The sequence below is a fragment of the Gastrolobium bilobum genome, unplaced genomic scaffold, assembly GCF_033153095.1.
Source record: "Gastrolobium bilobum isolate Gb01-03AN ecotype WA unplaced genomic scaffold, APGP_CSIRO_Gbil_v1 utg7354, whole genome shotgun sequence".
Taxonomy (NCBI): domain Eukaryota; kingdom Viridiplantae; phylum Streptophyta; class Magnoliopsida; order Fabales; family Fabaceae; genus Gastrolobium; species Gastrolobium bilobum.
Window position 1 is genome coordinate 101,281 of NW_026897788.1, and position 21,931 is coordinate 123,211.

Genomic DNA, 21,931 nt, shown 5'->3' on the forward strand with positions numbered 1-21,931 from the left:
CGACCCCTGCCACTTCCATGACTGTCTCATTTGTTAGAAGGATATCCAATGATTGTCTAACATCTAGAAGGATCATGATTAGTCTTCCCACAATGAGGACATGTGAGTCGTTCACGATTTGCTTGTTGTTGTAGTACCATCCTCCGATTGTATCCTGCCTGAGAATTTATATTAGTCTGAGCAGTATAGCTGACCACCTCAGCTCTCTCATCCTTCTTTCTTGACATATCCTGATGCGTCTCCTCCTAAACCACAGCTGCATAAGCTTGATTTAAATTGGGAAAGGTTGGGTAGTTGAGAATCTGAGTCCTCAACGCACCAAATTGATTATCATCCAACCTCATAAGGAATTGGTAAACCTTTTCATTTTCAGCTTCATCACTATTATAAATTGCCATGACACTTTTGGCTCCACACGTACAAGAAGGTTGGTTTTTGCTTGCATCTATCTCATCCCAGATAGCCCTCAGACGTGTGTAGTAGGTGCCAACCTTGGTTCCATCTTGCCTGATATTAGCAAGACTGGTGCGGAGTTGATATAGTCGTGGTATATTCGCAACTGAATATCGCTCTTTCAGGTCTTCCCAAAGTTCTTTTGCTGTGTTGAAATACTGAATATAAGGTTGCAACTGCAGATCAATTGTATTGTGGACCCAGCTATTAAGCATCGAATTGCATTATGTCCAAGCAAAAGACTAATCGACTTCACTTTCTGGAGGTTCTTTCACATCACCACTGATAAATCCAAGTTTGTTCTTCGCTTTGAGGGCGTTTTTCATGGCCTTAGCCCACACATCATAATTTTTTTCTCCCTTCAGCACCACGTTGGTGAACAAAATACTTGGTCCATCTGCATTGCTCAGATAGAAGGCTGACCGCTGGTCAGAAATTGCCAGCTTCTTTGCGGTATTGGTCCCTTGAGGGTTTGCGTCGGACATGGCTTCGCTCCTCACTTAGAGTTGTTAGCAGAAGTCTTGCTTCAAGTCCAAAGGCTCTTGCGTGAGGGGGTGTGTTAGAGAATATAATATAAATCATTAAAAAGGCCCTCACCCAACACCTTCAAGGTTTTGGGTTGAAGTGGTTCTTTGCAATTACAAACAGTCTTGGTTTTCAATTTTTGCAATGTACCTCATACATATACTGATTGTCCTAACAACCTTGAATCTGTATTTTTTGTAGGAAATTACAGCAAGAACTTCAATTCTTATTCAAATACATATAACCCAGGGTGGAAGCAACATCCCAATCTCTTATATGTGCCACAAAATAGCAAATGTAGTAACAGTAGTTGCAGGGACAACAAGATCAAGTGTAGAACTCTGATCAATTAGGATTTCAACAGCAAAGAGCACTGATGGGACGTAAATTTGTTCTCATCTAAGCCCATTTTGATGGCAAAATACTATCTGTTCCCTCATCTGATGAACAACTTCAGCATGAAAATCACTTGTTTTACATCTTTGTGACAAAAACACAGTGGGAGAACAAATGATGACGTAACCCTTTGGAAAACATATTAAAAGGGGAACAGATTGAGAGCATTTATTGCACCTGCTCTACTCATTTAATGCTTCTGATCACTTTGCAAGAAACATAAAATGAAGTTTCCATAAAGCAGAGGCGGTGCATCAATTAAGCACAAAGAAACATGTACAGTAGGGAATAAATGGTTCTCATTGGCTGAGAAGAAAGCAAGACATGAGGGATTGCAAGAAATGGAAAATCTCAACAAAAATTGTCCCATCCTGCAAGTTGCAAGCTTCCAAACACTGTTGCCACCGCCCCGTCCATACAGTCAAGAAACCAACTCCAAGGAATTTTACAATATCGCCACTCACTCTTCTGCCTATAAATAGGACGTACCAAACATGAAGACATCATCGAATTCCTAAGGAATCGAATTCCTTAAGAAGAGATCACTTAGTAGTATTTAGTTAATTTGTAGTTTAATTTTGTATAGTGGTAGCTATAGTTAAGTGACAACATTTCTCCTTTATTCTGTAACATTCACTTGAGACTCCTCACGAGCATCAACCATCTTCTCCACTTTATATTTTGTTGTAATCTTTCTTATTTCATTTCAATATAAGTATTTCTTCTCTCCTTTCCACTTGTTATCTCTGAACTGAATCTCGGGTCTATGAGACTTCAGTTTAGAATAATTATGTTTAAAGTAACAGCCATGGGCTAAACTATTTGTGGAACGGATAAGCTGCAAATTTCTTAAAGAATTGTTTCCAAAACTCTTGTACTGAAGCTTTTTGTATTTCTCTAGCTAAGTAAGCTATATTCATTGTGTATCAATGGAAATTGAACACATACTGAGAAAGTAACTTCTTTAAGGAAGGGATTACAGACAGCTTAACCAGTGGAGAAAGGTAGTGTTTTGGCAACGACACTATTGGTTACCTTAGGAATAAGGGGTCACCTCGTCCATTTTAAGGTTCTGTACCAAGTATCTGTTGGAGTCAAGGGAGCCATAGGAATATGGAAACTTGTGAGCCATCTAGTCCATGAGCTGAGGAATCAGAGTTGGCAGTTAAGAAACTGGGACAAAGCCAAAAAGTACTAAGTCTTGAGCAGAGAAAATAACTATTTAAGAATGGAGCAGTAAATCCGTTCCTTGTGTTAAAACTGTTTTAAAACCATCCACTTTGTTGTCTCTTGAGTATAGTTATTACTATGTTATTTTTAATCTATTCAACCATTGTATCTATCAACCTCCCATGACTATTGTTGTGCCTTCTCTTATCAAGAAGGATCACATATATAACGACGCGAGGAGTTGTTTGCCATCAGACTGAACTTACTATTCTTGAGGAACATTGTCAAGGCAGTAGGGAACGTTTAACCAGACAGTTCAATCACTACCTTTTCTTCTCATTTTCATTCTTTATAAAATAGTTTAAGGAATTATTTAGAGTTCTATCCTCGTGGGAACGATAATCTGGGCATTAATACACCCATTATTACTTGATGCGTGCACTTGCGCACTTGGGTTGGAAGTAAGGGAACAAATCTGTTTTCTCTTGCTAATTTAGAATAGAGGAACGTCCTCCATCAGAATATATATTTTTCCACCAACAACAAACCACCCAACAAGCACCATTTCCACCTGATTTTCAATAGCAACAACAGTCCAGACAAAAAAATATTGAACCTCCAGCATACATGGACCCTTGGATGAAGGAGTGTGTGCAAAAGAATGATCAAATAATTCAGAGCCAAGCAGCCATGCTCCAAAGTCAAGTTGCCATGTTGAGGAGCATGGAAACACAGATAGAACAACTTGCAAATGCACTGAGTAGTAGACCACCAGGAAGTCTTCCAAGCAATACTGAAATACCAAAGAGGGAAGGCAAGGAAGATTGCAAATTCATAGAGTTAAGGAATGTAAGGTTGGTTGATCAACTAGAGGTCATAGTGAGACCTCATAAGCTAAAAGGGCCCACTCAATCCAAGAAAATGCAGAAAAAGAACATGAGACAGAACCTGACCAGAGGAAGGAAGTTGAACAACAAGCAAAAAATTCTAAGTCTGCAGAACCTGCTATAGTAGCTCAGTCGAGTGCTATAACACCTATGTAGTATATAACACCTGATGTGCCAAAATTTCAGCCTGCTCCTCCTTTTCCTCAGAGATTGCAGAAACAAAATCAAGATAAGCAATTTAAGAAGTTCATGGACATTCTCAAGCAACTCCATATTAACATACCATTGGTGGAGGCATTAGAGCAAATTCCTACGTATGTTAAATTCATGAAAAAGGAAGATATATGAGTCCATAGCCATGACTCGAGAGTCGAGAGCAATAAGTATATTAACATATCATTTTTGGAAGGAGTTAAAGCCTTAATCCTAGACCTATCCCGAATAAGATTATTCCCGTGAAAGATACTTGTAGTTTATAAAAAAATAAATAAAAAATTAACCTTTACTGATATGGCTGGCGCATTTCGTATAATCCTCTCTGGCCGTTGATGTATTTTCTTAAGACCTTACTAACTCGATAAAAAAACAAAGTTTGTCAATTTGCTTCAAAATTGGAAGCAATAAAAAATTATTATCTCATCATCACTCGAAGTTGGATTTTCCGAGAACATATGATTTGAGAACTACATATTATGAACGAAATTAATAATGATACTCACGTATAAAAAGCAGGATCAATTTTGAATATCATAATTTGTTTCATAGTAATGTTAGTATCACAAATAAAGTACATTTCACAATCTCAAACTCTGTAAGAATCAGACATTTCGTGGGGGTCTTAAAGTGAAACATGAAGTATAAAGTGCGTGAAAAAAATATTGAATAGGAATATTAAGTACAAATGCATTTTAAATATTAATTAAGAAAGAGATAATTATATGAATGATTGTAAGAAGAAATGACTGTATTAACACATATCACGCTAATGATTGTAATTCGTAAGAAGAGAAGATTGAAAAGTTTTATTGTTTAATATTTTTTTTTGTTTTGACAAAATATTGAAATTTTTTTGAGCATAGAGAAGAATCCATGGGGTAATTTCACAACAATGTAAAAAGACAAGGACGATATTATAAATATATGTAATAACTAATATTGCTTTTTTTTCCCATTTTTTGCGCATGAAGTTCCCTCCACATCTATCCGAAACAAAATTCCCTCCTTCCCTCGTTTTCTGCTCTCGCTTCCTCTACGCCCTTAACTCCCTCTATTTTCCTCCAAACCCTTTTTTCTTCTCTCTCTAAACCCCACTTTCTCTCTCTAAAACCCTAGTCCTCTCCGATCCTTCGCCATTTCCCTCCAACTCCCACCGCAATTCGGATTTTCCGCTCCATGTCCGGCGCCGCTGGAGCTTTTAACCGCCGCGCATCGCCTCCGCGGGAGGCTGCCGGCGCCACGAACCGGCCGCCGTTGAAGCGCCACCTGGCCTTCGCGACGACGAAGCCGCCATTTGCTCCGCCGGATGATTACCACAGCTTCTCCGCTTCCGACTCCAGGGGAGTCGCCGATCAAGAGGCTGAGGCTGTCGTTGTTAGATCTCCGGTGAGTCCTTCCTTTTTGCCTCTCTGTTCTTAATTTCGTTTTCTGTTTGTGTTTAGTAAAATTGTGGCTTCGAAATCTGAAGTGATTTTTTTTTTTTTTTTTGTATGCGTTTGTTTGTTTCGTTGTATCTTTTTTCCTTTTTTCCTGAATCTGTTGGATTCACTTTCATATGCTTTTGATTTTGGTTTAGTGGAGCGAAATTTTGATTCTGTTATTTATTTATTAATTTCATGCGGAAAAGTCAAGTTTATTCCCCAATCCTGGATCCAAAGACCAAATTCAATTCGTTAATCAGTGTTGGGGACCTTTTTCCGAAGCTTTGGTCTTTGTCTATGTGGTAGTTCTATGCAATAATTAGGATGATACAGGGGGAATTTAACATCTGCAGTTTGGGTTGCTTTTGAGGTAATAGGTTGTCGATAGAAGGTCCTTGCTTGTTGTCGATCATGTGTCAAGGTAGCTAGTGCTTATTTGCATAACCGTTAGATTTTGGGCGGATTAAATGGTTGTAGATTGATGTGTTCACTTGCAGTCTTGCATACAGGTTTATTCTTGTTAATTGACTTTTTTGCTATGTGTAGTTCATTAAGTCTGAGCCACTTGGTAATGCTTGCTCATGGACTTTTTCTTTTGTGGCTTAATGTGATGAGATTGAATTGCTTTAGTGTGTGTCTTTACCCTTTTTTTGTTGATATTTTAAGGAAAGTTGTAGTTAGCATCATTATAAATCACTGTACATATTAAAAGATAAACTATTACTCTTGCTTGATTGGTTGCATTATATGATCTCTATGTCACCTATATATTAGTGTGTAGATATCATCGGTCATTTATTTTCCTTGCTACTTATCGCTTACGGAACCTGATGGTTGTGCCAGTTCATGAAGCGGAAGAGTGGAATGAATGAGAATGCAGGTGACTCCCAGAAGTGGACTAACAGCCCTGGATACACTAACGTAGTGAATAGTCCCTTCAAAACTCCTGTGTCTGCTAAAGGCGGAAGGACACATAATAAGCCAAAGGTTTCCAGTGAAGGCAGATCATGTCCTCCAACACCCATCCCAAATGCTGGTGAGAATTTTTCCACATTATCTTTCTTGTTGAACTAAGTTCACTATTCTATTTGAGAAGCTTTTAGTGCTTCGAAACAATTCATGTGCAAACTGTGATTTGCTTCTTCCTTGCTGTACTTCAGCCATAATATATTATGTTTAATCAGACAGTTTCTGATGACATGCAGGTTCGCCTTCTCCTCTTACTCCCGCCGGCAGCTGTCGTTATGACAGTTCCTTAGGTAATTTTGGAAGTAATCTTAACCAATAAGCTATTTACATTTCACTTTCCTGATATGGTATTGCTAACGGAGTTATTTCCATGAGAAAAGAATGACCAAATTATACCAGAACTTCACAGGTCTCTTAACAAAAAAGTTCATCAATTTGGTCAAGCATGCAGAGGATGGTATTCTTGACCTTAATAAAGCAGCAGAAACTTTGGAGGTCCTTTTCTTTTTCTTTTTTTAAATGATTGACCAAAATATCTTATATTTATTCTTCCTCTGTCATATACGAATTTAAATGTTCCTCTTTTACAGGTGCAAAAGAGGAGGATTTATGACATAACTAATGTTTTGGAAGGCATTGGTCTCATCGAAAAGAAACTCAAGAACAGAATACATTGGAAGTAATATGTGACATATTTAACAATTTCTCTATAGTATATTTAGCTTCTTTTGAAGTTTAGATGTATGCATCAGAGCAAAATTCTGACATCAAACCTTGTGAAATGTAGGGGAGTTGAATCTTCTACATCTGGTGAGATGGATACTGATATCTCTATGCTTAAGGTAAGTGATGTGGGTGTTTTCTTGTGAAGGACCTATTGACACCCAAGGAATTAGTTGTTATAGAATTATCAGTGTCATTGATATATGGCTCATGTATCTTTGTAGCCATCCATACTGTCTATAGCAGCACTCACATTTAGTGGATCAAGACCTTTGTTGGTCAAGTTCTATATTTATCATGATTCATTATATTAAAAAAATAATATTAAAAAGGATTATGACGACTTAGTTGCATGTTAGAGCATGTTGTTAATTATGCTGGTGGCCTTGTGGCTTTGTGTTGCAGGAAGAAGTTGAGAAACTTTCTTTTGAAGAGCAGAGATTAGATGACCAAATAAGGTTATATGGTTGCTATGCCTTAGAAAAGCAGCAATTTGCTATTTTAAAATTGGTGGCTAATGCTGTTCCTTCTATATTGTTGGCAGGGAAATGCAAGAAAGGCTGAGGAGTTTGATTGACGATGAAAACAAACAGAAGTAATCTTCTCCCCATTCAGTTCATAGATTCATTTTCCCTCTTCCTTTAATATAAGGAAAAATAAACTGTTATCACTAAATGATAAATTATACCAATTTTCAATTCTTTTTAGGTGGCTTTTTGTGACTGAAGAAGATATTAAAGGCCTACCTTGCTTCCAGGTGATTTTATTTTATTTTATTTTTTGCGTTGTGCTCCCACCTTATCAATTGTCGTTATGAACATTGCTGTGTCCTCCGTTTCAGGCTGATTATTATTGCGGTTTTACTTTTTATTAATACTAGTGCTTTTCTGCAAGCAGCACAATGAAACTCTTATAGCAGTTAAAGCTCCACATGGAACCACCCTGGAGGTCCCTGATCCTGATGAGGTAAGTTTAGGGTATAAATTGATGGAAGGCTCGTGATGTTTTTAAAACTGGTGTTTCTGTTGAATGATCGAGAATTGTTGCTTCTATATGCATCAGGCTGTTGACTATCCACAGAGGAGATATAGAATCATTCTTAGAAGCACAATGGGTCCCATTGATCTCTATCTTATCAGGTATAACTGCCTCAGGTTGTATTATTTATTTATTTTCTCTTATGTTGTCCTTCTAGAAATCAATTATTACTCTGTATCCTATCTGATATTTAATACTTTGCTGTGGTTGTATTTTTCCACTAGTTCTCTAGTTAATCTATCTGATAATTCATTTTCCATTTAATTGTTGAAACTTCTGAAAAAATTTCAGCCAATTTGAAGAGAAATTTGAAGAGATTAATGGTGCTGAGCCCCCTATGAGCTTCCCACCTGCTTCAAGTTCAGGGTCCAATGAGCAACTTGTGACAGAAATGGTTCCTGCTGAATGCAGTGGAAAAGGACTTGAACCTCAAGCTGAGCTCTCTTCTCATACATGCTCTGATCTAAATGCTTCACAAGAGGTTGCTGGAGGCATGATGAAGATTGTCCCTTCAGAGGCAAACGTAAGTATATCATAGTCAAGATGCTTTTATCTATGGTATGAAAACTTAATCTCAATGTACAAATGGTCCACCATGACTATTTGCTACAGTTCAGGGATTCTATATTGGATGTTATATTTCTAATGCCACTTTGCTTCCTTTTGGACTCAAGGTGGGAATTGAGGTCAGAATCTTTATTTGTCATATCTGTGAATACTAAATACTAATAGACTTAGACAGAAGGGAACAAGCTTAATATCTTTTAACAGCTTGAATTTGAGCAATTGAGCCTATCTTAGGAAGCATTTGTTCTAATCTTTTTAAACTGACTCATGTGATGTGAGGTTCTCTCTCCTCTTCAAGCTGGGATTATGGGCTGCATTAGTGTAAATCTTGTTGCAATGATTAAGTTATTTTGATGGTAAAGTTATTTGTGGTCCTTCAGTCATTTTTCAATGCTTAGCATTTAACGGTTAGATAAGAGTGATTCTTTGGTGGAATGCGTTGGCATTGCTGATATTCTTGGCAATTTTTGTAGAACAACGCAGATTATTGGCTTCTATCAGATGCTGAAGTTAGCATAACCGATATATGGAGAACAGATTGTATCCTTCTTTTTAAATGTTTTCATGCCTTTCTCTTTTTTATCCTTTTCCCTTTTTCTTCTTCTGTCTTATGTATGTCTTTTTTGAAGTAGTATATACCTAATTCCTGAACTCAAACAAATCAGCTAGTCTTGATTGGAATGGGGTGGACATGCTTCATCCTGACTTTGGAATCATCCCAAGACCACAAACTCCAACTGGATTTGCTGAAGCGCCATCTACAGTAGCTAACACTAATCAGATGTGAGTTTGATTTCCCTAGTAGTAACATATATCAGAAACTATGGTTAGCCTTCATCCTTTGCAGAGGGAAATTGCTTCAATAGAGTAATTGCTAGCCTTGTGAATGCTGAGGATGCCGTCAGGAGCTGTTGAATCGCTAGGAGTTGTTGCTATACTTGAGTTAAATCATTGACTATTTTATGAATAAACTAGTTATAGACATACTATGCTCGTGGAAGATTTATCTTGGAAGGTAGAGCAGTTGCGGCAAATACTATAACAGAGAAGTTGATGCTGTATGAAATGCAAACAAGGTGGGCTCCATAGTCAGTATCTTGTCATATGATTGGCGATATTTGAAGTCTGTGGCAACGTGGGTCCAATTTTTTTGAAGGGTGTATTGGATACTGTTAGTACAGGACCACCTTGTTATTAAATTATCATTCATGCTGGTTGTAAACATTTCATAAACAGACTGGTGATAAAATTATGTCAATCAACTTTTTGTTTGCCCAGAATCGTATTCCAAAAAGTTCCGAACGAAATGCATGCGGGACGAATTTCACACGTTTATGATACATAACCAGTTGCCAGTATGATCATTGGAAATGTGTGGAACTATTATCTTAGGGGACGTTTGGTAAAGGAGAAATTTTTTTTTTCTGGAAATGTTACTAAAGAGTTGTTTGGTAAACTAACATATTTCCGAACATATTGGGTTAATTTTCTTGATGCTATGTTTAGTTGTATTAAATTTTTTCTTGCCATAGAAATCCTAAAATACCATCTCCTAGATGGTATTTTTGAATGATTTTTTCAAAAAAATTTACACACAAAATAAAATCCAGAAAAAATACCTTTCAAAATACCTTTCGTGTGGAACTAACTTCGCTAGTTTGGTAAAATACCTTTCAAAAGTGCATTATTCCAAAAATTTAATTTTAAAACCACGGTTGTTTTGCCAATTGTAATCACTTTTACAAGTGAAATGATTAGCTCTATAAAATAGGAATTTTTTTGTACACATTGAATTTACATAAAATTAAAAAAAAAAGTTTATTCTCCATACTCATTTACGATGCCTCTCTTGAGATGTAAAACTTAATCACAATATTATCTCGTTTTGACAAAATTTATTATAAGAAAATTATCACTGTCTAATATTTTCTATTTCAGTATTAGGTGTCTCATAACTAACATCGGAGACAAAAACTCAAGCACCAAAAAGATGAGAAAAAGAAGAAGAAAGAATGAACAGTTTCAAAGTATCACTTTAAAAAATTTGCTAACCTGATCAGTAAAACCAAAAAATAAAATAAAATGCGGGAGACAAGCTTTCAACAAAGTAATCTTATTAATTTTCTTTTATATTTTCTTTTCTCTTTTTGATAAGAATTTCTTTCCTAATATTTGGTGTTTTCATTTGAAATATCGTCTTCATCTTCATTATGGAATTGCATGAGCTTGCTAAGGATCTTACTTCCTTCGAGCGGGAATCAGATTTTTGGTTGCTCTTTGCACAAATGGAATAGAAGCTCTCATCCTCTACCTCCAACATGCTTCAAGAACCATCGTATGGTGCTAAGTTATTATGTCTTGCAGCCATCGCCGCCTTGTTTAAGTCACCACAATATTCAAATGCGGTTGCTAACTTGCTATAGTATTAGGAGTTTGTTATTTTCTGTTACAACTAATATAGTTAGTTTAGATTATTATCAGATTGTATTGTTAATATCAGATATGATTAGATTTATTTGCTTTCCTGTTTTCAAGTAATTAGCTTCACTGTTCCTTAGTTGTAGCTGTTTCTGTTGTAATCTTTTGCGTGTATATATTTGACCCCAAGCATTGAATGAAAGCAAGTTGCTGATTCAAGCACCTTATGTTATGGTATCAAAAGCTTGACGATCCATAATTTTTTTTCCACTATGTCTTCCGCAAATAGAACTTTCAAAGTCTCCGATCCAAAATCACCTTTCTATCTCCATCCTTCCGATAACCTAGGATCCATCCTTACTACTGTCCTCCTTAATGGTCAATCTAATTATGAAAATTGGGCAAAACTTATGAAGAATGCCCTTAAAGCCAAAAACAAACTTGGCTTCATGATGGGTCTATCGTGCCTCTTGCAGATGCAACGTCCGACGAAGCCTACGCCTGGACTTTCTGTAACTCTATGATCAACAGTTGGATTCATAACACGATTGGTTCACAGTTGCAGCCCTTCATCAAGTGTTTTGACACAGCCAAAGGTCTCTGGGATGACCTCCATGAACGCTATACTCTAGCCAACATCCCTCGCATATTTCATCTAAAAGCCACTCTCTCTACTATGAAGCAAACTGGTGCATCCATCACAGACTACTATACCAAGCTTCGTTCCATATGGGATGAGCTTGAATCCAATCTAACACTCGATGCCTGCGTTCTTGGAGATAAGTGTGTCTTCACCAAATCCATTAGTTCTGCGTGTGACAAAGATCGTGTCTACCAATTCCTCATGGGCCTTGATCATGCCACCTATGGGAGTCTGATCACTCATATTCTTAACATGACTCCATTACCCACAATCAATCGAGTTTTTTCCATGGTCTGCCAAGAAGAAACACACAAGGCTATTGTTCGCACTACTGACGTCCCTGCAGATGCGTTGGGTTATGCAACTTCAAACACTGCCTCCAAAGCTACAAATGATTCTTCCAAACCGAGAGTAACATCCACCTATTGTGGCAAACCCTATCATGATGTTTCCAAGTGATATCAGCTGGTTGGCTACCCAGAACGCCCTCCTTCTACACGCGGTCGTGGGCGTGGTCGTGGACGCTCATCCCATGTCCGTTCCCAACAATCTTCTGCCCATGCAGCTCATACCACAAACACTTATGCCAATCCCGCACCTACTGTATCCTCATCACTTTCCATCCCTATGGCTGATTTTACTCCTGAAGTCCTGCAACAGCTCATGACCTTGGCTGTTTCCTCCAAATCATCCGTTGACAAACTCCATGGTAAGATCCTTTCCCCCTCTTGGATCATCGACAGTGGAGCTTCCCAGCACATGACAAACAATATTTCTCATCTCTCCAACCTACGTACCATATCTCCTTGTTCGGTTGGCCTTCCAAATGGAGTTCGTACTACTGCTACGCAATGTGGCACCATCACTTTAGGCTCCTCTCTTCGTCTGTCTAATGTTCTCCATGTCCCATCCTTGACATGCAATTTAATCTCAGTTTCTCAATTGCTTCACCAATCTTGCATTGCTCTCTTTGTTAATTCTGTCTGTCTACTGCAGGACCTAAAGAGGAAGAGGACGATTGGACTGGGTGTGGAACGTGATGAGGTGTATCTGCTATGCTTCTCTTCTGCAAACATCAATGCCGTCAGCATCACAGCTTCTCCAACAATCTGGCATCGACGGCTGGGGCATCCTTCTGCCCGTTATTTGTCTTTGTTACCATTTGTTTCTTCTCCAAATAAATTAGACCCTTGTGATGTATGTTGTCATGCTAAACAACCACGAAGCTCATTTCCAATTAATAATAAGAGATGTTTGCATCCTTTTGATTTAATTCATTGTGATACTTGGGGGCCACATCGCACTGCATCTACCACTGGGGCTCGTTATTTTTTAACCATTGTCGATGATTACAGTCGACATGTTTGGGTTTTTCTGTTGCACGATAAGCATGAAACTTCTACTTGCCTAATAAAATTCCTCAACATAGCACGCAATCTTCATAACACACCTGTCAAACGGATTCAAACGGATAACGACACTGAGTTTCTATCCTCCTCTGTTCAGAATGCACTTTCAACTCAAGGGATACTTCATCAATTCTCTTGCACTTATACTCCGCAGCAAAATGGACGTGTGGAGAGGCGTCATCGTCATATTCTCAACGTGGCAAGGGCCTTACGGTTTGATGGTCACCTCCCTGTCTATCTTTGGGGAGAATGCATCTTAACTACCGCCCATCTCATCAATCGAACCCCTACTCCTTTACTCGACAGACAATGTCCCTATGAGGTGTTACATGGCACATCTCCTACATATGATCACATGCGAGTGATTGGTTGTTTATGCTACTCCACCATTGTTCCCAAACTGAGTGATAAATTTGAAGCTCGTGCATGCAGATGTGTTTTTGTTGGATATCCTTTTAACAAGAAAGGGTGGAAGCTACTGGACACTGCTACTAATGAAATATTTGTTTCACGTGATGTAATCTTCCATGAAGATGTTTTCCCATTTGAAGACCCATCACCTGCTGCTTTTCCTACTTTAATTCCTCCAACTCAACCACTTATCACTGATTATGATGAATTGTCTACACCAGTGCTTGGCGACATGGGGAGTGTTTCTGCTCCATCTACTGCTAATCCTCCACCTGTTACGGAGCCTATAGCATCTGCACAGCAGCCTATAGCAGCTGGCTAAGAGCATGCTTCACCTACAGTTGACCCTCCACCTGCTATTGAGCTGACAGCACCTGCACCGCTCCTTATAGCACTTGGCCGAGAGCAACGCACCAGATGTATGCCTTCTCATTTGCAAGACTTCATCTGCAATACAGTAGTTACACCCCTTTCACGTCCACTTCCGTCTCCAATTGCCTCAGGTATCTCATATCCTCTAAGTCATTTTGTCACTAATGCATGTGTTTCTTCGAAACATCAGCTATTCCTTGCAGCCGTTGATAGCAATTCTGAACCAAAGACATTTAAAGAAGCAATACAATCCCCTCAATGGAAAAAAGCCATGCAGCTGGAAATTGCTGCCCTTGATGAAAATAAAACTTGGAGTATTACACCACTTCCTCCAGGCAAGAAAGCCATACCGTGCAAATGGGTCTACCGCATTAAGCACAATGCTGATGGATCAATCGAGAGATACAAGGCCCGTTTGGTAATTGCTGGAAACAATCAGGTCGAAGGAGAAGATTACAACCAAACATTTTCCCCTGTAGCAAAAATGGTAAGCGTGCGAGCATTTCTATCAGTGGCCGTAGCTAAACAATGGCATATTTTCCAACTCGATGTCCAGAATGCTTTTCTTCATGGAGATTTGGCTGAGGAAGTTATAACAACCCTCAATAGTAAATTAAGAGAAATGAATTAATTAGGTGGTTAACTAGATTAAATACTTATTCAATGAAATTGTGGGAGTTAAATTAATAGACTCATACGAAAAATAGTAAGAGAATATAGTTCATGTCATACAAGTCTAATAGGACTCAAATATAATTATTAGATATAATTAAGAACATAAATATTTATATGGAGTAAGTTTGGGTTTACCTTGGTAATTAGGCCTAAATATAATTTAGGTTGAATAATTAATTAGTTTAGAGAAATTAGTAAGTTCAAAGTATCTTTAAATGATTTAAATGATACTTGGATTAATTGTTAAAATTAAGGAAAAGATGGATTAATTATTAAGCAATAAGATGAGTTTTGATTAGTAAAAAGTCAAACAAAATTCTTAGTCTTAATTATTTAAGTTGCAATGTTATGTCTTCTTTAAATTGCCATGTACGTAACTTTAGTAAGAAAGATGAGGAAATTTGATAGAATTGAACCAATAAATATTTAAGATGATACTTGATTAGTCAAATGAAGAATTAAAGAACCAATAGTATTTAATGTTGACAAATCTATATTTGGTGGAATTGAGTACTTTATCACCAAGTTTCATTAAAAGTCATTCACCAAATTGTTGTACGCTGCTTCATGAAGTTTTTATGCCTTCCTTCCTTTCTTATCACTTATGTGGGCCGTAGAGTTTAAGAAGAAAGCAACAAGCAAGTAGTTTGGTTGTTTAAACCAATGAGAAAGTGACATGTTGTCAAAAAAATAAATAAATAAATAAACTAAGACTACTTGGCTTCAATTAGGCGGTCCCTTCTCTTCCTTTTTTTTTTTTTTCACGCTGCACTCCTCTTTCTTTCTTCTTCCTTAGTTCGTGAGCTTCAATGGAGAAAGGGCAAGAGAGAACTTGATGATTTGTCACCATTTCATCCAGACTCCAACATAGGAAAGGTAGCTTAGCACCCCATCATTCTAACCCACCATTTTTCTAACTTTGGGAAGCTTTAAATCTCTTCTTTTCTCCTCTGGACAGCAGCGCCTGCACATGAAAGGAAGGAGAAAATGGATTGATTCCATAGTTCTAAGCTTAGGGAAGTCATCAATAGTTATTGGTTAGGCTATCTAAGGTATTAAACCTTCACTCCCTTGATTAAATTCTTAGAAATAATGATGATATTCATGATATAGGGCTGTTGGTTTAATGATGAATTTAAGTGGTTTTATTGATGTTTACGTGGGTTAATGAGTTGTTGTGATGGATTGGTTTTCTATACTACAAAAAGAAATTGAAATCACATAAGGGATGAGTTTAATGAACTCTATATGGTTCAGATTTTGGTTGTAAAGATGTGCACACCAAGTGTTTGTAATATTTCCTAAGTGAAATACATGAAATTGAGATGACAAATTAAAGGTTCAAGTGATAGAAAAATTGAAAGAGAATTCATTAAACCTTGAGCTAGGCAAATCGGTCATCATGTGATAAAATAGTTAAAGGATGTGTTTAATCAAGTTGTATGTGGAAATGTAAGTGTAATATGATTTAGAGTTGGTTTGTAAAAAGAATGAAGTATAGGAATTTCAAAAGAACTTTATGGACCTTTTAGGATCAACATAGGGGCTGTTATGTTTAAAAATTCATATCTGAAGCTACAAGACTTCAAATGGATTGTGGTTTGCGCCAAATTAAAGCCTTAAGTGTCTACTATAACATATCCAAAATTCAGGGGAATCGGAGTTAAGATGAATTTTTCGTGATTAAAATGGCACAGGATGTTGATGCTGTAAAAAATGTGTGTATTTCGGCCCTTTAGAATTAATTGTGCAAATTAAGTGTTTAATTCATTGGTTATGTAAAACAATGATCCTTAGGACATTTAATGATGATTGGCTAGTATTTGAACCAAACATAAAGTGTGAAATCTTAATTAAGTCTAGGATGTAGACTATGTTTATGTTAGAGTTTTGATGAAAAAGTTATGTAATAGTTTATATAAGACTACTTAGTGATCAAACAAGGAATTAACTAAGATGAAATGGTAAATCCATGAGTATATGTATATGTAACTATTCGACCAATATGTATTAAATGGCTAAGGAAATTGATGTTAGTTTTATGTCAAGTTAATGGAATAATAGTGTATGAATGCTTTCACAAGAATTAAGCTAATTAGTTAAACATGACAACCAAAAGAATTGTATATGTGTTTATATATAGAGTTCGGCCATAAAGGAATAATGGGCATAGATTATGTGTTTTCAATTCAAGTGATTGATTTATAGCATTTTCCTAGAATAAGTAAGTATGATTCAAATGGTTTAAGATACGTGAAGCTTTGTTAAAAGTGTATGAAATGTTAACTATAAATTAGTAAATTAATTAACTAATTGAGACTCTAAGTCATGAAGTATAAATTAAGTTGTAAACTTATGGGATGGCATGAACTGTCAAGGGAAATGAAGTTGTCAAGTTGGTTATGAAATTAACATATGAATATAATTATTCGGATTTCAAGTAATGTATGTTTCATTGGAAATTAATGGTACTTTTATATGTACGGTAACAGAGTGTAATCAGATGAAGTAGGTGGACGAACAACTTGTAGACAACCAAGTGTACGGGTTATTAAATAGCAAGTTAGCAGCAGGAAAGAGACGACAGGTAAGCTTTCGGTTAGGAGTTTTCTCAGCCTTTTTGTTCCGCCATGATCAGTGGCGATTATGGTTTCCGTATGGATATAATTGTTGTTAATATTGATACTTTGCGTAGTTGCATTCATATAGTGCATGCATATGATATTATTTATGTTATGATAAGTTAATATGATATGATCTTCAATGAAATAAAGCCTTGGAAGTGTAAGTTATGGTTTCTGAACAGAGGAAACAATTATGGATATGATCACGGTATACATAAGGTATAGCCGATAATACTTTAGTTCTCTAATCATTATGAGTATGCTATTGAATATGATACGACATTACAAATATAAGATGGAAGCCTTATTCATACATAAGACATGAACATACTTAAGATTAATAAGAAAGTACATTATAAGAATAAATGAGAATTATTAGAAAAGATATATGATACAGAAATTCTAATATGGATTATATGGTGTTATCTATGTCTTGGTACTTGATATTTTCTTGCAGGAAGTGGACTCTTGGGTGGAGACTGCTCCATAAACCCCAAGTTTATTGAGATTCATTCTCACCCCGCGTTATGGGGATATATTTCAGGTATCGCAGCAGTTGACGATCGTTCTCGGGGCAAGAGGCCCGTGGTTGATGAGTAGATCTGAGCATAGATGTTGCCTGCTTATTTTGGGAGTCTGTTGTATATATTGTGACACTGTGATGTATTATGTTTATGTAGGTTGATGTAGGATGTTGTAGTTATGGCACAGAGTCACCTTTTTGATATGATATATATAGAGTTATGGATCATGTATGTATACTACTGTATATGATATGGAATTGTTGTATATTGTGGGTTGTAAGAGCCCCAAGGCATTGCTGGTCCTTGTGTGTGCCACCCATTGGATTATTAGGTATATTTGTGGTATTAGCAAGCTTATGTAAATTTGGGGATTTAAGGAAAAACAAAGGAAACTCTGGCGAATTTTCTGTAGAATTGGCAGATTTTAGGTGAACTTCGGGAGAGCATATCTCCCTCCATAGAGGTCCGATAGGGACGTGCCATACGCCGTTTTGAAGCTTGAGATGTCCCCTACATTGTGTAAAAATATTAGAATTTTATAGGTTGTGCGCAGCCCTGTGGAAGTCAGTGAACACAACTGCCCTGTTTTGCCCTGCACTTGGGGGCTGTTTTGGTCCAGTTTTGGGAATTTTATTCCTGCTTCATTTCTTGGTCAAATTAAGCGTATGATATATCAAATCGAAGATTGAGGTGTCTAGTTTATAGAATAAAAATTTGAGAGCAATTGGATGAGTGAATTTTCTGCAGTAATCGAGGAGGAGTGAGAGAGGTTTTGAGCTGTTTTGGGGTTGGTTGGCTGTTTTGCTTATCCAACTTCAAACGGCGATATCCGGAGCAAACGTGCTCCGATCATAGCGTGTGATAGCTTTTTAGAAAGGGAATTAAGTAAGAAAAAAATATAACCTGAGTGGAAGGTCTGAATTTTTGTGGTGCATTCGCAGTAATTTAATTAGTGAACCATGTTCGGGTAAGTAAAAACGTAAAAGTTAGTAATTGGCTAAGTGGGTTTATGGGAACCCCTTAGTAACTTATGATAAGTAAAATAAGACATAGAAGTAGTTTAAATAAGTATTCCGCAAGAGTTTACAGTTACGGTCACAGCTTTTAATTATTACGCTTGTTATTGTTTTAAATCCTCGCGTAATAACGGGAAAAGTTTATTCGCATTTTTATAAATGAATTGTTGTGATTGTAACTGCGTTTAATATCATAATCAATGTTAACAATACCGGTGTACAACGGGCTGTTACAGTACGAGACCAACTTGGCATATACAATTGGAATGGTGAGCCTATATCTGTCTAACCCCGACAAGGAGCATTGGGAAGCTGTCAAGTGAATCTTCGATTATCTCAGAGGAGCGACAAGTTTATGCGTCCGATTTGGAGAAGGTAAGGCCGAGCTGGAGGGCTTTGCGGATGAAGACTTAGGGGGAGATGCCGACTCTAGAAAGTCAACCACAAGATATTTGATGACTTTTGCAGGTGGAGCTGTCTCCTGGCAATCAAAATTGCAAAAATGTGTGGCATATTTGATGACCGAGGCCGAGTATATAGCCGCGACTAAGGCTTGTAAACAGATGATTTGGATGAAGAAGTTTCTTCTAGAACTCGGCCATGTCAAGACAAATACGAGCTGAAGTGTGATATTCAAAGCACTATTCATCTAGCGAAGAACTCGACCTATCACTCCCGCATTAAGCACATTGATGTGAGGTATCACTAGATCGGAGATGTGGTGGAGGATGGACAACTCGAATCATCAAAGTGCACATCGACCTGAATTGGTCTGACATGATGACCAAGTCGGTACCAACAAGAAACTTTGAAGAGTGTTGCGAAGGTGTTGGGCTGCTGTAGAACCCGACACATTAAAGTCAGAAGTGGGGAGATTTGTTGGTGTGGTTCCTCCATTAATTCTGGCATACACCATATTTATTGGTGCAGGGCTCAATGTTTGCCCAACCACCTCCACCACCATAATGATTAAAGAAGATTCTAGAAGAAAGTAGAGGGTTTCCTTCACCTTATATATACACTTGAAGACCTTTTGTAATAAGTTAGAGAATTTTTTGAGTACCTCTAGAGGAAAAGTTTGAAGAGTGACCTCTTTATAGACGTTTGAGATTACCACCATCTTTGGTGAAGTTTGATTGTACCTTCAATGTAACTAGGGAAAATTGACTATTTGTAATCTTTCTTTTCTACCTAGTGAAAGATTTATGGACTAATGTCTCATAATTTTTACTTCGCCACACCCAAAAAGAATTTTCACGTTAAAAGATTGTTGTGTTCTTCTCTGTCTCTCTTTTTGCATTCTTAATTTTTTTAAGTGTTGGACGACCTTGTGACTTCAGGCCAACATGTGAGTGTCGAGCTCCAAACTTAGGGTTCATCTAATCTCATGTTACATGAGAGAAGATACCTTATGTTGTAGAGACATATGTTGTAGGATCCACTATTTTCAAAAAAGGAAAAAAAAAAGAAAAAAGAGTGTCACGATTTTCGATGGGTCTATAGGAGATAAATTACTCTTATGTTGCATAAGAGTAGTTTTTCCCCCAAACTTAACCTATTGACTTATGAATCGCTTACGTACTAATTTGAGGAAGTTCCCATCACAATTATAGTATTATAAGTAGCGCATTTTATTTAGTATATTAAATTATGGGATATATTTTTCTTATGTTGTAGGAAAAGAATTACCTTATGTTGTGGAAACAAAAGTGTAAGTGGGACCCACATGTAAGAGGAGAGAGAAAAAAAAGTGGTGGGACCCAACCCTTTTTGTGTGTGTAGGAGAGATGTTTATCTCATGTAAAATGAGATAAACATAACCCTTAAATTATAAACAGTTTTGGGGAAATATGTATGTAACCAAAAGTATCTTGAACATTAATACATCAAACAGTAAGTCAATTTGTTTATCACGTGATTATTTTATATTTTAATTTATTAAAGACTTGTATGAAATTTAATTCCCATTAAATATTGGATACAGTTATTTATGATTCATATTGGCGTAAAGTTTTTTACATTATTTTTAAACATGTTGCCACAATATTAAAATCATTGTTATGGAAGGAGTTAATGTATGTTTCACTAAGATAAAAGAAAAGGAAAAATGGATGAAAAAAAAGTGTATATTGAGTTTTTTTTTTTTTTTTTTTTTTTTTTTTGGTAACAGTGTATATTGAGTTTTAACTTGCATAGTAGGTTACATATTTTACAGTTTTATTAATTGACTGTTGCAAAGAAACATAATTTTTTTTTGTGTAGTTATATTTTCTGAATTTGATAATAGGAAAAGTTTTAAACCGAAGATGAATTAAAGTAAAACTTCAAAATATACTCTCTTTAAATTTAAACAGAACAATAATTTAATTAGTTGGGAACTTGGAGGATAAAACTTTTATTACTCTTTATTTTATCTAGAAAAATGGATCATTTCATCGTTAAAATAAAAATGATATGGTCATATGTAAAAATTATAATCATACAAAGATAAATCAATAGTTATGATTTTATAACTATCAATTTTAATATTTTTGCTCTCTCTTCTTTTATTACCATTGATCTATTTTTATGTGGTTATAATTTTTCATATGATCATATCATTTTTTTTACATGAGAGGATCCAAATTCTTTAACTCGTGAGTGAAATTATGAGAGAATTATTTGAACAGGGTATAAGTTATTGATTGTTATACCAAAATCATAATAATTCTAAGAAATTTATACTGTAACATAAAAAAGTCTCTCGTTGAAAAAGGTGGTGCCGGGTTCTAATTCAAAATAATAGAGGCGGTGCTAAAATAACATGTCCGAATTATGACCACTTATTGTCTGGGCTATAGTCAAATAATCAATTAATTGCATTGTTGTCTGTTGCTAGCAAAAGGTCAATATGTCTATAACCAAGAACTAATTTTCCTCATCATTTTATAGTCAAACTCAATTAATGGAGTTAGCTCCACATTCCACAAATTTGAATTCAATTCTCCAGATAAGAATTCAGCGTCTGTTCCATGGCGAAATGAAATGTTAGAAAGTTGTTGGGTAAACATAGTTTGGTACTTTGTTTTGTATATGGTTCCCTTTTTGTCATTTGACATGACAATAGCACTTTTCTACACATACAAATTAAGTGTGGGTCCCACGCTTAAAAAAAAAAGTCAGACCAAAGTCAGGATACGACGCCGTATCCTTGTTGCAGGAATAAACAGTGCCATTCCTGCAACATGATTCTTATATTTCCCTTTGTATATTAATAAGGATTATATTTATCTCATTCAACATAAGATAAATTAAATTCCTACAGATATATAACAAAAATGAATTTCACCTTTATTTTTTCTCTTTTCAATTATTTATGGGTCTCTCATAATTTTATTTCACTAACATAAAATAATTCATATGCAACAATATGAGAAAAACATTTCGCTATCAATACACATGGATAAACCTGAGAGTCTAATGTTATACATAGAG

The 21,931-nt window shown here is 36.4% G+C and overlaps 2 protein-coding genes and 1 long non-coding RNA gene across 5 annotated transcripts; 2 read left to right on the forward strand and 1 right to left on the reverse strand.

Moving 5' to 3' along the window:
- Positions 1 to 245: 245 nt before the first annotated feature.
- Positions 246 to 668, reverse strand: LOC133310330 (uncharacterized). The gene has a single exon (XM_061511244.1). It carries the CDS (start codon positions 666 to 668, stop codon positions 246 to 248), a length of 423 nt encoding a protein of 140 aa, XP_061367228.1.
- Positions 669 to 4,999: 4,331 nt separating this feature from the next.
- Positions 5,000 to 9,519, forward strand: LOC133310344 (transcription factor E2FA). The gene is made up of 14 exons (XM_061511262.1): positions 5,000 to 5,033; positions 5,921 to 6,104; positions 6,274 to 6,327; positions 6,447 to 6,532; positions 6,628 to 6,716; positions 6,825 to 6,879; positions 7,166 to 7,218; positions 7,305 to 7,355; positions 7,469 to 7,517; positions 7,658 to 7,726; positions 7,823 to 7,899; positions 8,090 to 8,321; positions 8,839 to 8,905; positions 9,031 to 9,519. The coding sequence occupies exons 2-14, from the start codon at positions 5,933 to 5,935 to the stop codon at positions 9,150 to 9,152; spliced, it is 1,176 nt and encodes a 391-aa protein (XP_061367246.1). The 5' UTR covers positions 5,000 to 5,033; positions 5,921 to 5,932; the 3' UTR covers positions 9,153 to 9,519.
- Positions 9,520 to 15,030: 5,511 nt separating this feature from the next.
- Positions 15,031 to 17,835, forward strand: LOC133310351 (uncharacterized). 3 transcript variants are annotated; one of them, XR_009751446.1, is made up of 4 exons: positions 15,031 to 15,169; positions 15,255 to 15,345; positions 16,786 to 16,880; positions 17,462 to 17,835. It is a non-coding gene; the product is annotated as an uncharacterized LOC133310351 (long non-coding RNA). The 3 variants fall into 3 exon arrangements; XR_009751445.1 differs by having other exon boundaries at positions 15,035 to 15,169; positions 15,252 to 15,345; XR_009751447.1 differs by lacking the exon at positions 15,031 to 15,169 and having other exon boundaries at positions 15,223 to 15,345; positions 17,375 to 17,835.
- Positions 17,836 to 21,931: the final 4,096 nt, after the last annotated feature.

Coding starts and splice junctions, on each gene's coding strand:
- LOC133310330 (XM_061511244.1), bottom strand. CDS start 668: ATGCTTAATAGCTGGGTCCACAATACAATTGATCTGCAGTTGCAACCT.
- LOC133310344 (XM_061511262.1), top strand. CDS start 5,933: ATGAATGAGAATGCAGGTGACTCCCAGAAGTGGACTAACAGCCCTGGA. Junction 6,717..6,824: donor AAGAACAGAATACATTGGAA/GTAATATGTGAC, acceptor TGTGAAATGTAG/GGGAGTTGAATCTTCTACAT. Junction 8,322..8,838: donor TTGTCCCTTCAGAGGCAAAC/GTAAGTATATCA, acceptor CAATTTTTGTAG/AACAACGCAGATTATTGGCT.